Source organism: Electrona antarctica (assembly GCF_951216825.1).
Source record: "Electrona antarctica genome assembly, chromosome: 9".
Lineage (NCBI taxonomy): Eukaryota > Metazoa > Chordata > Actinopteri > Myctophiformes > Myctophidae > Electrona > Electrona antarctica.
Genome location: NC_136790.1, coordinates 14,062,610 through 14,081,505, shown reverse-complemented (window position 1 = coordinate 14,081,505; position 18,896 = coordinate 14,062,610). Strand labels below are relative to the sequence as shown.

General features: G+C 41.4%; 1 protein-coding gene across 2 annotated transcripts; it reads right to left on the bottom strand.

Moving 5' to 3' along the window:
• Positions 1-547: 547 nt before the first annotated feature.
• Positions 548-18,199, bottom strand: twf2 (twinfilin actin binding protein 2). 2 transcript variants are annotated; one of them, XM_079509515.1, is made up of 9 exons: positions 17,820-18,199; positions 13,063-13,241; positions 8,271-8,366; positions 5,613-5,717; positions 5,450-5,464; positions 3,645-3,770; positions 3,330-3,480; positions 1,681-1,802; positions 548-1,264 (listed from the first exon to the last, which is right to left on the bottom strand). In XM_079509515.1, the coding sequence occupies exons 1-9, from the start codon at positions 17,914-17,916 to the stop codon at positions 1,097-1,099; spliced, it is 1,059 nt and encodes a 352-aa protein (XP_079365641.1). In that variant the 5' UTR covers positions 17,917-18,199; the 3' UTR covers positions 548-1,096. The 2 variants fall into 2 exon arrangements, with proteins under 2 accessions (XP_079365641.1, XP_079365642.1); XM_079509516.1 differs by lacking the exon at positions 5,450-5,464.
• Positions 18,200-18,896: the final 697 nt, after the last annotated feature.

Here is an 18,896-nt window from a genome sequence, read left to right as displayed (position 1 = left end):
CGGCCAGAAACTCTACATCTGACCTCAAACCCTTAGATCTATATATATGGAGCTGACCTGTTCTGACATTCTATATGTTGATTCTTCGCCATCCGTCCTTCCTCTTCGATGACACCCTTTTGACTAACCCTGTCAATTCAAACTCTAGACGGGTCCGCCCCAAAGTTATTAGTGCAGCTGTGCCTGGCAGCCGGCGAAAACAAGAGTTCTCAACAGGCCCGAAAATTAAGGCCCTACCTGGGCCCTCATCAAACCCTGTACACTCAAGACACTGCTCCCCGCTGCCACCCTCAGATCTCCATATATGGAGCTGACCTGTTCTGACATGTTCTGATATGTTGATCTGCCCTCATCAAACTTAAGACACGCTCCATATATGGCCAGTACAGAATTCATTCTATATGTTGATCTGACCCCCCCATGCCAAAGTGCCAGCGCTCCAGCGCCCAGCAGTCTGCCGTCACCCAGGCGGATGAGGGCGAGGGCGCTTCCCGCCCTCAGGGCGTCTTGCTGGTACTATAGTTATGAACTGATAAGGAACTCAGAGTATAAATTAGGATTTTATTTGGAATTACTTTGGAATTTTTGATTTGTTTTTATAAACAAGTTTGATAGAAAACTTTAACTGGAGGAACAACACACGAGAATTAAACAATTGTATTATTAATCGTGTTAAAGTAGATGACTATATTGTAAACAGCAAATATAGCAACTCAAAATAGTATAGAGTATAAAGGTATAGAAGAGCCAAAAACATTAACTTCACATTGATGGGGCATTCAGACTCATTTCTACCAGTCTCCAACACCGAATATTTTTGTTTCTTCCTTTACTACGTTTGAATTGCCTTATTGCTTGTTTAACATATTAAAATAAAAATAAAACAACCCTGAATCTTACTGTAGTATACCTGCAACGGTTCCTAAAACACATTTGCTGAACGACCAGTGAAGGATAGTCAACGTAAAAATGACACAAGAAATCCATCTACTGCATGTGCCTTTCGCTTAATAAAAGGCAACAGTTTGTACGGTAACATCATGGGATTATAGAACAATCTGTGGACATGATGAGGAGAAGAAGGCTTTGGCCAGCTCTAGCTGTCCTGTCTGGACTCCCCCGTCGCCTTGATAAGCCGCTTGTGTCCCCTTTTTCCCGCTGGTCCGCGGGGCTTAGCGAAGGCCTGTATGTGGGCATGTTGCTTGGGATGGACCTCGTCATACAGGAATTCTTCTGTTAGCTCATCTCCGTTGTCAATCTCCAACTGTATACGGATACGGACATAAAGGACTGAGAGTAAACATGCAGATTCTCCATTGGCACGCAGAAGAGGGGAGGTTCATTCATGCACCCCTGACCCCAGTCCCCGGCCTTGACTCACAAATCCAACAGGCCTCCTTATACAAACATATTAGAGGTTTATTGAATATGCACGAATGAAACCTTCAGTGGATCATTTAGAGTTTGTATCAGTCAATCTAAATAGAAATTGGGAATACCAGAAAGTGGGAATAAGACAAGAAATGCATTTGCTACAGTTGTGCTAACACTACTGGCTGCGATCGCAACTATAGCAAATATACGTATTTTTCTTTTTGTTCATTATGTTGTTTCCCACCGTCTATTTTGCATTCTGAGAACCTCCCACTGTTGATGCATCCATTTATGTATCTATTTTACCTTTTTAGCAACCTCCAAATTGTAATCTTTCTCCACTTCTTCCAGCAATCGACTCTTGCAGGTGGAGTAGAGCATCCTCTCTTTTATGCTACAGCTGTACCCTGGCATGGAGTAGATGAACACTAAACACAGAGATGGGACAGAAAGAAAGACATCATTGCAAAGCCATGCGCTCATAGCTGCCTGTGAGTTATGCATACCTGGTAATAGCATGCTGTCAGATGAGAGGTTATGTCCTCAAACGCCTCTCAGTAATTTGAAGTAATGTTGAGGACAGTTGGCCATGACCAACTACATTCTCAATGTGTGGTACAGTATGGCAGTGGTTTGCAAGCTATTTTGAGCTCTGCACCACTAGCATATTTCCGAATAATCATCGAGGAGCACCCCACCTCACCTCCCCAAAACAATATATATTTAATGTATTATACAAGTTATATACGTTTTTGTATTCATATTTAACATTGAGAATCTTAAGGTCGTTTTTGTGTGATTAATTCACATGAATTAAAAACAAATACTAAACTCCACAGAACACAAATATAATTATTTTCCAAGATGAGGTAAATGTATCACTGCCTATGAACGAGAACACCAAATTAATAGTGAAATGTTCACAACACATTTCAGATTGTTCATCACACACCCCATGTGTACTGTATAACAGATTTATTCTTGGTTGCACGCTGATCTCGTACATGGAAAATAGCAGATATACAAGCTTTGAACATGTTGCGCTGCAACGCATTGTGAGCTTGTAGATCTGCTATTTCTGGTGCGTGACACCATGTGCAACACCGTGCACAATGAAGTCAGTATTTAACAGTCAGAATATTAAATTTTATCCCCCCTCTACCTATTAGCTCAAAATGTGTCTTAAATTTGAGGTACTTCATATTAGTTACTCCCCACACATTGCTGTGTTGTCACTGCTGTTGTGTCCAATGACTCACCTGCCAGTGAGGAGAAAATATACTAGAGGTTCGGGCGGGAAATGTGTTTTGTTTGTGACGAGACGTGGAGACACGTGAAGGTGGAAAAGTGGATGGTTGCCTATAGCCAGAACCATGAGCTATTTGTGTAGCAAGTTGGGAGAGAATTGGATAACTGATGTTTGTAGGCTGCATACAGCCACATACATACAGGCTGAAACGTTTTCCCATGGACCCAGTGGCGTTTCCAGGAATTACATTTTGGGCAGGCAAGAATTATATTTTGGACAGGCAAGATGTGTTAATTGTCGTCTCGCACAATCGTAGCACTAAAGGTTTTCAAAGAGATATACCTGCCAGACGAGTACGATACAAAGGCTGAAAGGCTTGCATTTACATTCCAATGGGTGATTGAGGGTCGCGCTCTACCGCGACGGCCAATCAGCTGTCCACTAATAGTTCTCATGTCTTGTTTTTGTCCTCTTTTTTCTCATTGTATGGATTTTGGCCAGGCCAGAAATGGATTTGGACAGGCGGACGCCTGCCCTCGCCTTATTGTAGATACGCCTCTGCATGGACCACCTGTAATTATACCATGGACCACTGGTAGTCGAGCTGTGAACCAATGGGTGAGAAACAGAGCAGTATTGTAGTGGAAGTGAGAGGTGTTTTGCGAGGACAGTGACAGCGAAACACAGACGGGGACTGAGGACGCACCAACAGACTCCAAGTAATCCCCCTCGTGGGAGTGTTTGTAGAGGAAGAAGTGGTATCTGGGTGTGTCTGTAGGAACTCTGCGGGGCAAGTCACGGGTTTCTGTAGGGTTGGAGTGGACCAGCTCGATCGTCTCTTTTTCAGTGTCCAACCTCTGAAACAAAATGTAATAAATGGAAGAATGTCACAAATATATCATGTAGATCAGTGGTTCTCAAACTTTTTAACTTCAAGAAACCCAGTTTTGTGTGTATTAGTCTGCAGACCCTCATTATAACTCCAGTTATGGGGGTCCGTGGCCAGGGCAATGTTACTCACCAACTGAACGTAGTTGATGCGCTTTTGAGCGAGTTGCTGTAAGGCTCTTCTGGCTGTTTCCTGAAGCGGAAATGCAAGCCCCTGAAGAGTCTGATGCTTACTTTCAACGCTGATCTCTGTCTTCACCTGTAGAGGGCAGTGTGCACATAGAGATACATGCTTGGTTCAAGTCAATTCAGGCAACTGAGGAAGGACAAAAAGTGTTTAACACTGAAAGTGTTTTTTTTTTAAATTATTAACAGTGAACCTGTACATTTTGTATACAATAATACAAATATGCAAGCCACACACACACACACACAGAGACCCATCCATGTTACTGAACAAACACCGTCACTATCGGTATCCAGAGGTTCCCAACCTCACTGGTACCACTGGTGGTAGTACCAGTGGTAGTACCAGTGGTACTACCACCAGTGGTACTAGTACCAGTGGTACTAGTACCACTGGTACTACCACCAGTGGTACTAGTACCAGTGGTACATTTTGAACTAATAGGTAGAGGGGGGATAAAAGTTGAAAATGTAATATTCTGACTGTTAAATACTGACTTCATTGTGCACGGTGTTGCGCATGGTGTCACACACCAGAAATAGCAGATCTACAAGCTCACAATACGTTGCAGCGCAACATGTTCAAAGCTTGTATATCTGCTATTTTCCATGTACGAGATCAGCGTGCAACCAAGAATAAATCTGTTATACAGTACACATGGGGTGTGTGATGAATTAAACAATCTTAAATGTGTTGTGAACATTTCACTATTAATTTGGTGTTCTCGTTCATAGGCAGTGATACATTTACCTCATCTTTGAAAATAATTATATTTGTGTTCTGTGGAGTTTAGTATTTGTTTTTAATTAATGTGAATTAATCACATAAAAACTACCTTAAGATTCTCTATGTTAAATATGAATACAAAAACGTATATAACTTGTATAATAACAAAATATATATTGTTTTGGGGAGGTGAGGTGGGGTGCTCCTCGATGATTATTCGGAAATATGCTATTGGTGCAGAGCTCAAAATAGCCCCCCTCTGGTGGTACTCAGAGGAGTCGCCCCAAAAAAGGGGAAAAAAGACAAAAGTGGAATCAAATATTTATATTACTACAGGTAGTAGTTATTATGACTTATTAGTTATTATGACTTATTAGTTATTATGACTTATTGAAATAAGCTCTCCAGCCGTGCTGAAATGACAGCACAGTGAGCCTAGCCGTTAATAGAAGATTTGAGAACGGATTAATCACATTAGAAATATCATGCAGTTGTGCTGATTATATTAGTGATTAGACACAGAGTTTTGTCAGAGCAGCAGCATTATTGGCTTAGGAATGGAACAAAAAGGGCAGGTCTACGCTCCTGTATTTTAACATCAGTTATTATGGTGGTACTTGGAGATCGAGCCACATGTTTTCTGAGGTGGTACTTCAGTATACAAAGGTTGGGAACCAATGGATAGAGCTTTAACATTTTAACAAAAAAATCACACCTGTGTGAACTGAGTGGTGCAACTCCCCTCTCCCCTCTCCCCCTGCCTCTCTCTCTCTCTCTCTCTCTCTCTGTAATTAGCACTAGGCAACAGTGCAACACTATCTCTCTCTCTCTGTTTCTGGCACAACAACGCCACTTTTGCCCCTACTGGTACTCATAGTCACATAGCCACACACATAGCCACACAGTCACATAGGTTAACATAACACACAGTCACATAGGTTAACACGGACATTGCTGTTCCTTGGAGTGGTTGCACCACTCAAAAATATCACTTCAACCACCTTTATTGACAACAATTGACTCACCTGCTTTACTCTGGCCTGGAAAAGCAGCAGTAAAAAAAACAAATATATAGTCAATTGCCTAAACATCTGACACGGGTGGTTGATTCAAATACTCAGGTACGCACAGCATTTGCTGAAGGACAATGAGGACAACGACAACAACACTGACAGGTTGACCTCTGACCTCTGTGATCTTGATGCGCTGGAGCTCCTGCTCGGCTAACGTGAGCGGGGCGGGAGCAGAGCAGGACGACACATGACGCTGGTAGCCCACAAGACAGATGTCCTCCTAGTGGTGACAGTCCAAACAAGAGGCTGTCAGGGGGATGCTTGGCAAGTGGTGGAAAGTACATTTACTCAAGTAACATCTTGAGGTGCAATACTTTTACCGATACTTCTACTCCACTACAGCTTGGATCCAAATATTGCACTTTTACTCCACAACATTTATTTGAAAACTTTAGTAACCATAGTTACTTTGTAGATTTTGATTATTAATTCTAAACATACTGTACATTAACCACTTCATTTTGATTATTTGAAAATAGCCGATCTACAAGCTATTGACTAAACGGGACATTCTGCATAATGAGCACTTTTACATTTGTTCTTTTAAGTACATTTTGATGCCAATACTTTTGTACTTTTACTCAAGCAGATTTTGAATTCGGGACTTTCACTTGTAACAGTATTTCTACATTGCAGTATTGATACTTTTTAAAATATGCGAGTACTTTTTCCACCACGGATACTTGGACACAAAGCGCATCCTCTACACCAGTAGTTTGATTTACCTTTTTGGAAAATAGCAGATCTAGAAGCTCACAGCACATCGCATCATGACGTGTTGTGAGTTTGTGGATCGGCTATTTCCAAATAGCCGATGTACAATAAATGAAATGGTTAAACTGATGCTACAATGTTTTTTTCTGGGGAGACCATCTGGAACTCCCTCAAGGGCCCCTGGGGGTCCGCAGACCCCACTTCAAGAACCACTGCTCTTCATAAAGTCATAGATATAAAATGCAAGAGCGCTCATGCTGTAACTTAATAGTCACTATATGTAATTGAGCTTGAAGGGAAAAGTTGAACATTTTCAATCTTATTTTCGTGTAATTGGTCGTCACTAGTGCTCATTAAGGGGTGAATGGGTAGAGAGGCTGGATGGGAAACCGAAGGTCCCAGGTTAAATTCTTGGTCTCAGCTATGTGTTGAGGTGTCCATGAGCAAGATGGTTAAAGGAGCATTCAGTGATTTGGGTGATTTGGAAAACCTCCCGGTCCGCCCCGGTAACAAGATGTGCACATGTACGCACTACAGTGGGGGGACACGCAACAGGTCAACAGCACGCACACCATAGCCCGCCCCCGCTCGATCATGATTGGCCGGAAGGCCACTCTCTATCCTGATTGGATGAAGGCTGGGCCACCTAAGGTTTTTTGACCCCCAGGTGTTAACTTGGGACAGGGAGGAACTCCTTATATGGTCAGCACACTCTATAGTAGGGAGGATTATCACAACAAAACAAAAAAATAAGTGATATTTGAATTAAGTGAAATCACTGAATATACCTTTAACTCCTAAGTCCTAACTGCTCCCCCGGGGGCTCATTAGAACCATCTGAGCAGCCATCAGCTGGGAGTAGTTGAAAACAGATTTTACACTTTCCCTTTGCCCCATTCTAATAAGATGTTACCTTTATGTCTACTTGCTCTGTGTCTCAGAGGTTGGCTGTGGACAGTTGAGAAACCTGTCTACCAGATGATGTAATAAGATGTTACCTTTATGTCTACTTGCTCTGTGTCTCAGAGGTTGGCTGTGGACAGTTGAGAAACCTGTCTACCAGATGATGTAATAAGATGTTACCTTTATGTCTACTTGCTCTGTGTCTCAGAGGTTGGCTGTGGACAGTTGAGAAACCTGTCTACCAGATGATGTAATAAGATGTTACCTTTATGTCTACTTGCTCTGTGTCTCAGAGGTTGGCTGTGGACAGTTGAGAAACCTGTCTACCAGATGATGTAATAAGATGTTACCTTTATGTCTACTTGCTCTGTGTCTCAGAGGTTGGCTATGGACAGTTGAGAAACCTGTCTACCAGATGATGTAATAAAATGTTACCTTTATGTCTACTTGCTCTGTGTCTCAGAGGTTGGCTGTGGACAGTTGAGAAACCTGTCTACCAGATGATGTTGTTGCACATCATCGATGGGAACCCCCCCCCCCTTAGATAGCACTTTTTAGACTTAGATAGCATTTGAAACAGACTTATAGCATGTCATGTAGACAGCACAATAATTGCATTGTATATAGTCATAGCACATCATAGTAGCCTACATATGTATAGCATAGTATAGTATATGTATAGTTAATATGTATAGTGTAATTATATAGATATGTTCTAGTTAGGTTCTTAGCTTACGCATGTTTCTTGATAAATGCATTTTATAGATGTGATGTATTCCCATACTTTTGTTCCTGCCTAATGTAAGTCGCTCTGGATTAAGAGCGTCTGCTAAATGCCTAAATTGTAAATTGGAACGTTTCTGAAATGACCACAGCTCACCTCTGAGAAACAGAGTGAGAAAAATGAAATGGTGCCATCTTATGAGCATAAGTAATTGCCAATTATATAAAGAAGATACGGTTGAAAGTCCTATATACTTCAACGTAAGACAAATAGGGAAAATAGCCTATATACAAGCTCACAACATGCTGCAAGGGTACGCACTGTAAGCTTGTAGATAGGCTATTGTCATTACTTTTGAAAATATTAAAAAAGAAAAGTGTTGCCGTAAACACGTGCAGTAAACATCTATTCTGGTTATAATTGATGTCTGACCTCGGCCGTTCCGAACAGCTCGTCCTTCACATGGCCACCTCCAAACTCTTTCTTCACTGTGGCCCGGGTAGCAGCATACAGCATCTTTTGTCTCACCTGCAACAAACATAGGGGCATCGTTTATTGTACAGTTACAGCAGGGGTGGGCAACTGGCGGCCCGGGGGCCACATGCGGCCCCCACCTTCACTTAATGTGGCCCTCAGGTTAATGTCAGAATACTGATATAATATTGGTTTCAGCTGTTACAATTCCACAACATGCAAACATGACCTGCTTTAATTACTTCAGTCTAAATTAGTAGCTCATTGCTCAACACAAGTATAATTAAAGGCATTTGAAATTACATACAAATGTTAATTTTCAGGATTCCAATTCAAAAATAGAAAAAAATAATTCAAGATTTCAATTCGAATATAGGAAAAAATAGCCGATCTACAAGCTCAAAACGTGTCGCAGCGCGACGCGTTTTGAGCTTGTAGATCTGTGGCATGTTTGTGCCTAGGCTAGGGCCTGTGGCAATGTTAAACCATCCATGTAAAGGTGGTTAAGTCTGTCTGTGGGTTTTATAAATATTTAACCAATGAAGACTCGTATTAACAAGAGCTTGTGACCAAATGAGAATTACATTGGATGCATTGGAGCAAGAGGTTTTCTTCTTTCCTTTCAAGAAAAGTAACGGCTTTGGTTTATAGCCGACAGCCACAACATAATGCATAGGCCTACTGTGTATCTACACAGCAATTTAGCTTGAATGTGAGCTGTGAATGAGAGTGTAACTAGAAAAAGTGGGGGGCGATTGCAGCACAAGTGAGACTTCAAGGCCAGCAACACATCACTCTTCCATGGGAGACCGTAACGCTATGAAGCAATAGCACTGGGTATAACGAGCAGGATAAGGGATCTCTTAAAGGCAATGGCATGTGGCACAGTGATTGGTTTAATTATTGTAACGCCCCAAACCACACCTATGCATAATGTAACGGGTAACGGAGGTGTTTTAGGGATTTAGACAGGTAACCAAAATACCAACTTTAGTGGGGGAACACCCCTTCCCCACCGCTAAATCCCCAAATATTGTATTTAGAATGCTCGAACAAAATGGAGCCCATAGTGTGTAACTATTTGCGGGATTTTTGGACAGAATCTGGAGGAGTAATATAAAACTAGAAAGGTCGCAATTTAAAAAAATTGCAAAGTGTGGTTGCCGCAGTCGCTTACATAGTCCAACTCAAAAATACTTAAGTTGGACTTTTAGATCTTCCCATGTTAAGTGAATGGGGAAAATGAATTCACTAATTAATTAATATCAATTAAACTATACAACATTTCTCTTAGCAATGAGCAAGCACACCATTCCCGATGAAGTCGTCGATTTGACATATGGCTCAAGTGCGTACAGTCAAAACTGTGGGAGGAGTAGCGTTTTAAAAAAAGTCTTACTCCAGTAAAAATAAAGTGTTACAATTACAATAGTCTGGCAACCACACTAATGAATGAAAAGAAAAGGTAAGGGGAACAATAGTATGGTTGCCCATAGGCAACCACACTAATAATAATAATAAAGTGTTACAATTACAATAGTCTCGTTGCACTAACTAGCTTTGGGGATGCGTCAGAGCTGGATTCCTGAATGGGAAATTCTGGGCACAAGCCCTGCAGGGCCCAAAGAGCAGGGTGGCACTGTAGAAAATTAGGCCAAATAAGTCAGAGGCATTCACCCTGGAAATCTTAATTATAGCGGCTCTCATATAATGTTATGTATTGTTATATATACAAATAATAAAGTGGTGAAAGAACATAACCAGCTGATCAGTCAGTCTTTCATATGATTCTAAAGTAAAGGGCCCCAGCACGAAAAGCTACTATAGTGTACCCGCATACGGCCTGTTTTGAAACCGAATATACAAAAGATATTTTGACACTACTTTTCTTTCACTTAAAGGAGGAAACTGATGACAAAAAGATACAAAAACAGAGAACTATGACTCATTTCGACTTCATGTTGACATATCCGTGGTGCAGTAGATCATATCATGGAGATGCGGTCCAGTACGCTCTTAACCCATTTAGACCTGAAGACGTTTCTGCAAATGTCTTCTAAATCCTGACAGTTTTCTGAAAAGCCTATGTTTCTATGTCAGTCGTTCTTAAAGTTTTTCATGTCAAGGACCCCAAAAATATATGTAATTGGCCGCCGACCCCCATCTGAAAATATGTTGTTCCAGGGATCCCCCATGAAGCAAAGATTGAGTTAAAAACGATCGCTCTGACAGAATATATATTCAAAGATTTGCACCACATTTTCTCAATTTTTCAAAAATAGCAGACCTACAAGCTCATAGCGCGGCACTCGGTGCCGCGCTATGAGCTTGTAGATCTGATATTTTTCAATAGCTAAAGTATAACATAATTCTTAAAACACCAAAAGGGGTTCCCGCCCGTCACTACACCATTGGTTCTCAAAGTTGGGGTCTCAGCTAGTCCTTAGAAGGGTAGAAACTAAAATCAGCCAGAGAATGTATCATTCATATACTGTACAGTACTATGCTGCGTGAATAAACATACAATTTGATAGCATACAATAGATCACCCAGGTTTTATGGTTTTTCAATCCCCACACGTGTATGTATAAGTGTTGCAACACTTAAAATGCAGAATATGAAATTGTAACGGTAATATCGTATATCGTATCGATATCGCAATATTTGGCATAAATACAGAGATATGAAATTTTGTCCATATCGTGCAGCCCTACTTGTAATCCAGAGCCCATAGAGTATAGACAGAGTTACGACAACTCCGTTCACTTCATGGGGCCAGTCCTCTTCTACATAGACTTCTATTGGTGAATAGGGACACCGGAAGTTTACAGAATCTATTGTAGTCGAGGGCTCGCGCGAGTACATGAACCACGTGACCGGGCTGTTTTCTGCCCCCTCAATGTCGCAACTCTGTCTATACTCTGTGGCTCTGTTGTAATCCAAACGTACATGCGTGTGGGTATAGGGATAGGGTGGCCTGGCTGGGTGTATGACTTGACTACCGCGGCCTGAATGATTCAGCCCTGCAGCCCTGGTGTGAGATATGATCTGGACAACAGATGTCAATATGAAGTTGAGGATAACATTGACCACTTCTGTGTCTTAGTCATACTTCTCTCTCCTTTCTTTCGTAATCTTTTTTGTCATCAGACGGACAGCTTGGTCATATACTTCTCTCTTTGTTGACGTTTTGTTAACTCATCCTCCTGCCGTTAACCCAGTGGTGGAAAGTAACTAAGTACATTTACTCAAATACTGTACTTAAGTACAATTTTGAGGTATTTGTACTTTACTTGACTGTATTCCAATTTCCAATACATTTACATCTACTCCACTACATCTCAGAGCCAACATTTGTACTTTTACTCCACTACAATTATTTGAAAACTTTAGTTACTAGTTAATTTGGAGATTTACATTTTGATTAGAAAAACATACATTACTGTAACCACTTCAACCCTATATACATTTCGACCATTTGAAAATAGCTGATCTACAAGCTCACAATGCGTCGCGATGCGATGCATTGTGTGCGACCTCTCTTTTCTATTCAAATATGAATATAAACTGGAAAGGTTGCAATTTTGAAAAAGTGCAAAGTGTGGTTGCCGCAGTCTCTTACATAGGCCCCTCCCACTAATATTGCCAGCCAATTACAATGTCGCGTCACCCCTGTGATCATGTGTAAGTAATTCGAGGGGATTTATGCCCCCAAAAATCATGTTTTTTGCGACAAACGGTTACAATTTGTGGCGCCCCCTATGGATGAAAATGGAATTGCTTTTGGCTTTTGGTTGATTAAACCACCCGCAACATTTGATTCAAATTTGGAGTTGATTGGACGTTTGGTTCGTGATTTGTGGCATTCTTTGTAAAATAGGCCCCTCCCACTAACTTCGGAAGCCGATTACGGCCGAACGATACGCACTATCAAAATTCCGCCTGTGGTGTTTTCATCGGAACAGTCCAGAGATCATGTATACCAATTCTTGTGAGATTTGGGCAAAATCTGTAGGAGGAGAAGCAAAAAGTGTGTTTTGGAGAAAATTCTAAATGGCGGAAAATCTATCATGACGCAAATGGGCGTGGCCTATATGGTGAGATGCGTCATGACCCAAGAAAGCCAGGGGAAAATATTTTGATTTTACGACCTACGGTTCAAGAGTTATAAGCCAAAACGTAAAGTGGGCTGTTATAGCGTTGATTAATTTTAGTAATTATTATGAACCTACCCTCCAAGTTTTGTAACTATAGTGATTACAGTCTCTGAGGAAAAAATACTTGAATGTGAGAAAATGCGAAAAATCGCATTTTCCCATTCATGTCAATGGGGAAATTTAATTCACTAATAAATTAATATCAATTAAACTATACAACATTTCTCTTAAAACAATACAAGCTCATCCTTCCCGATGAAGCCGGTCAATTTGAGATATGGCTCAAGTGCGTGCTGCCAAAACTGTGGGAGGAGTAGTGCGTCAAACAAAAGACTAATCCAGTGGAACACACTAAAAATGTGTTTTTCAAAAGTCGACCTCCTGGTGGCGCTATAATAGGCCGTTCTGGATCATTTGGGGCAGAGGTTCATCGTTGGCATCCAGGGAGTGTGTGTGCAAAGTTTGGCATCAACCGGGTTAACTTTGCCGGAGATTAGCTGTACACAGACGGACGGACAGACACACACAAAACATACTCTCTCCCCATGCCTTCGGCCTGGTGGAGACAATCACGCCATGTGTACAGTACGTACTGGAGACTGGTCAGGAGACCATGACATGAAGATCCACTCGTAGCCCAGTGAATTCTGGGAGTCGAGGCGGTAGAAGACATAGCAGGGCTCCTGGTCGTCCAGGAGGGGAAGCAGGAAGCGGTCATAGTCCTCCTCCCAGCTCCTCTCTGGCTCTCTGGAGGCACCCAGCACCAGCTGCTCTGAAATGCAGAGCAGCACTCATCACATACCTTATACCCACGTAATGCAGAGCAGCACTCATCACATACCTTATACCCACGTAATGCAGAGCAGCACTCATCACATACCTTATACCCACGTAATGCAGAGCAGCACTCATCACATACCTTATACCCACGTAATGCAGAGCAGCACTCATCACATACCTTATACCCACGTAATGCAGAGCAGCACTCATCACATACCTTATACCCACGTAATGCAGAGCAGCACTCATCACATACCTTATACCCACGTAATGCAGAGCAGCACTCATCACATACCTTATACCCACGTAATGCAGAGCAGCACTCATCACATACCTTATACTCATAATATACTTATACTCATCACATACCTTATACTCATAATATACTTATACTCATCACATACCTTATACCCACGTGAACCCCAGCATCCATATTATGGGTGAAACATTCGCAGGAAATAGAAGATCAACAAGCTTGTAATTTGTTATTGAAAGTATATACAATGTATTATTTTCAGTACGACCAATTGCCAATATACGCTAGCTTGCTGAATCATGTTTTGATCTTGCCTGAGTTAGTTTTGTACCGTATATTAAAGTCAAACCTAAGACAAATTGAATAAAATACATATGTGGACCAAAAAGAAAGGCCTAAGAAGAGACACACAAAATGTGTGGTGGTGAAGGGGATGCTCAGCTGAAAACATATTGTAGCAGGGTACACTTATAAAGCCATTATTATAGAGCCATTACTCTGTCTATAGTTTAAGATTTCCTCACTGCCGCTTTTTGAAAGAAACTCACAGTCACAACACATCCAGTTTATTTTCTTTCTTCCAGGAAATAAAACGTCTGGGTTTCCGAGGCTACACATCCAGTGACAACAGCAAATGAGGTCAGGGGGACTATAGTAGTTGATCATTTAACATTTTCCAGAGGAAAAGAAACTCAGCAAGTAAAGAAATGATATTACTGAGTTTGATGATTTAACCAGTAGATGATGTCACATTGTCACTAATATTACGCAGGACATGTTTCATCTATGTTCTCAAAACCGAGAACATAATTAATCTTCTAAATCTAGATTGCTGTGTCATCTCATATCTTTGATAAACACACACACAAACACGCACACGCACGCACGCCCGCCCGCACGCACGCACGCACGCGCGCACACACACACACACACACACACAGTGTAGACTTGTCTACACAAGCACACCAAGTATAGTTTTGCCCTGTTGCATTGTTAAAAAATAAAATCTCAATGACATCATCCCTCATTCCTTGTTCTTCACCTCATTCAACCGTCGCCTGTCTCATCTTTCACTTCCTCTCGTATTTAGTGGCGGCGCTTAGCCTGGATCAGTCTCGACACTTCAATTAAGAATTTAACAGGTCAGATCTGTAGCTCTTTGGAATGCAAAGGTCAACTATGGTCTAAAGTTATTCATGGGTTAAGCTAAGATTGACAGATTAAAGTGCTGTCACTGGAAGCGCTTGATTTTCTCTCAGCACTGGTGACCCACTGACTGGGCTTCATTATCATTGCTATTAGCCTCCATATAAACATCCCATCAGCATTACTCTGATTGTAACCTGTATGGGTGAGTTACACTACACTCTTCTTGATTCTTCTGAACACAGAGAAATATAACATTCAATGTTTCTTTATTGTTCCATCGTGGGTAGCCTACTTAAGAGTGAAATTAATAAGAAGAAACATACTGTATATATAGAACAACAAAGAAATAAAAAAGGAATAGTGAAAGTTAGCAACAGTATTAAACGGTTTGATCACTGGCCCTATCACTTAATATGACGTTGGTTAACCTCCACACAAACATTCACAGAATCCTGCGCCTGATGCCCTTGTGGGGTGCAGGGGGATTTCCTGACACTCTCGGGAGCAGTAGCTATTCTGAGCCCCGACACATTCCATCTCTCTGCACGGACACATACTTTCCATCGGGCATTCTCTGTCTCTCCCGCTCTTCACTTTGCAAATATTATACACATAAACCATAGGCTGCTAGATAGACATACAGAGTTGTATCTATTATCCCTGAGATTTAAACTTCATGTCATCATCATCAATCAGGTACGATTGTGCAAGCGTTCCAGTGTGGCGTACCAACGCCAGCAAGTCACGAGCAGTGATGAAATAGGACAGAATGATCTTGTTTCTTTTACTAACACTGGCATGATGAAAATGTGTGTTGCTGGACAGCGACACACCATGTCACCATGTCCAAAAAAGAAAATAGCCTAGACAGTCCCGAGTAGCCTACTTCAGTAAGGGTGTACGACAGACCAGTTACCATCTCCTTTGTGACAGTCTGATGCTACACTCAACGGTACAAGCAAGTCTGCCTTTGTACTGTAGACCCAGAGCCATCTAAACTTCCGGTAGTTCCTATGTGGAGCCTTCAATTAGGGACAAACCAATAGAAGTCTATGTAGAAGAGCCGCCATTGGACTGGCCCCATGAAGTGAACGGAGTTTGCGTAACTCTGTCTATACTCTATGGCTCTGTGTAGACCTAACCATAAATAACCTCAACACAGATATTAAAGACAAGAAGACATATTTTGAAATATCACAGAGACCACACAAAAAGGTCCACCTTTCACAATATCAAAGTAAAATCCTGTTAAAAATATTCAAAACAATTTACCCAAATTATATTAACCACTTAATCCCTTGTCAAAGATTTTCAAAAATACCGGTAGCCAATATACAGTACATGCTTGCAGCATGTTGTCAACTTGTAGATCTGCTATTTTGGCTTTCCCCCCCAAAACGTTCTGCCTGTAATGACATTCCCAAAATAGGGATGCCAGTTTGAAAGGTGTGATGCAAGCTATGACATCGCTAGACAAATGTCTAGAAACCGCCCTTGTACCTCAGTTTCCAATTTATTTAGACGACCCAGCTGGCACAGGGCCCATGTGAGACTTGTTGTCACACTGCTCAACAACAGCTGCCACATGGGGTTGTTGCATCCTAGAGCTGTTTATTAATCCTATTTCAGTCTATATATCTCTGTGATTGGGATATGGGAAAGTTAAGACTCAACAACTTGGTCCAGTGACCACAATGTTGCGCAAACAAACGTTCTGGGCTGGCAACTGAATGAATGTTGGGCATGCAGTCATAACAACTTAAGAGACGGCAGCTGACCAGCAGATTGTGAAACTTGTTGTGTTTTTGATCAGTTGTACTTCACTCATACATGGAAGCATTGCTACGTGATGATGTTTAATACACATTCAAATCCTGAGAGTTAATTTATCTGAGTACAAAATGGACCTGAAAGGATACATTAAATGGTGTGTAAGGGATATTTATATGTTAGAATAATTTAGGCATTTTAGCAGACGCTCTTAATCCAGAGCGACTTACATTAAGCAATAACAAAAAGCATGGCATACATCACATATATAAAAAGTAGTTATCATGAATCATGCGTAAACTAAGAACGTAACAGTGGAGTATCTATGTAAACTATACATACTATACTATATAATATATTATACATGTGTACTATAAAGTGCTATGACTACATAAAGTGCAATTCTAGAGCTGTCTACGTAACAAGCTATAAGTCTGTTTAAAATACTATCTAAGTCTACATAATGTGCTATCTAAGGGGCTAGGCTAGGGCAAGTGCTACGGGCCATGGTGGAGTCTGAAGAGGTGGGTTTTCAGACTACGGCGGAAGATTGGGAGTGAGGCTGCAGTTCTGACTGCGATGGGAAGTGCATTCCATAGTTTTGGAGCCAGAATAGCTAGTCAAAATGTTAAATAGCTCTATATTCCCATTGTAATCATTGCTATAGAGTAGAGATGCACCAATGTGGACATTCTTGGCCGATACCAAAGTTTAAAATAACAATTTAGACGATAGCTGATACTGATACCGATATTTGCTCATTTCGTTTTTGGTGTCATTATTTTCCCCTTTTGTGCCAGGGAAACAAATAAATCTTCATTATAAGAAATAACTGTTCAGAATCTACAGCTTGGTAGGCTGCAGATAACGAACACCAACATAGCCAGCGCAAAATGTATCAACAACAGATAAATATCGGCCAATGTCAAAATCAGTTAATGTCAGCTTAATTTGCCAATACCGATATTGACCGATATGTCGGTGCATCCCTGAGTATTTGCTCAGTAACAGGGGTCTCCCCATCTCTCCAGCTCTTTAGTGAACAGGAAATAAATGTTCTTTGAAACAAAAATAAAGAAATGAGGACACTATTTGTTATCTCTTCCAAATGGATGAAATTGGTATCCCACCAAAGAAAATGTTTTTACCAGAAAGCATAAGATCTACAAAATGATCTTGTAGTGCCCATTCCTATGCCCTACACAGTATGTCTTTATTATGTCTTGATAAATTGAATACAGGAAACAAGCCTTTTTGTGTTATGCCTTTTAGCATTATTGTATAACTGCACCTTTTGCAAACTGGTAATAAAGTATTCAATCTATCAATAAAAACTGCCACCAGCCCCACCATTCTAGGCCTGAGTCATGATCAAATTAGACCCGAGCCACTCACCGTCTTCGATCAGGACCTGGATGAGGCGCACAGCTCCACCTCTTGCCCTGGCCAGGAACCCCCTCAGTTCCGGCGTCACCACCAGTACCAGAAACATGGCGGGTCAGCGAGACACTCTGTTCCTCTCGCCGCCGAGTGAGTTTCCCAGGCGAGGTCAAGAAACACAGGAGGGAAGAGGGGTTCTAGAGGGTACAGAAGATCCACAGAACCAAAACCACAGGTTGAGTCCAGTCCAAAGAAAGAAGTTCCACAGTACACAGATTCTTGTTTTGGGGGGAGATAATTCTGTCTGGCCTGATATTAAGAAAAATAAATAAAAGTTAAAAAAATAGAACTTGTGACTAAGCACTGATCTGAATGTGAGAGTGAGTGTGGGCTCTTTGAGAGTGACAGTGTGACTGAGAAGGGACACACAGCTCTAGTAACTAGGGCGGTATCATGTGCACAGAGGGAACCTGATCACCGCTTTCCCAAATTTAGCTGCCACTGCCTATCCAGCCTCGGGTATTGGCCTTCTAAAACCCCCACCCCACCAGCACACGCTGGCAAGAAGGAAGTAACTGTTGCTGACTGACCTGCAAGTGCAAACCTAGCTTTTGAGCCCCTGACCCAGTGATAGATACAATGAGCTCAGAGCTCATTGTATCTGTGATGTGATACTTATGTCTAGACTTACGCAGCCAGGTATGGTCATTACTTTAATGAGCATCTTTATAATAGAGGTGCATCACTTAACCCATTAAAACGTTTTTTTCCCCCTCGTGTTGTAGTGCTCAAACAAAATGAATGTCAAGGTTCCTTTTTCAAGAGCAAAACTAAATCAATAAATGATTGCAATTGAGTGAGTGATAAATGTTCTCTGTCACCTATGCAAGACTGCTCAACTCTGGTCTTGAATTCCAGTATAAACGAGCAATATCTAACCCGGCAGGGTAGATTGATCCAGATATTGCATCCTATTCTGTTTCAATAATCAGTGTTTGTAAGGGTGTCTACTAACAAATCCCACATTGGTTTAAATTCAACCATCCTAGGGGAATTTTGACAGCTGCTGAAAGTTGGGGTACCATCAACAAC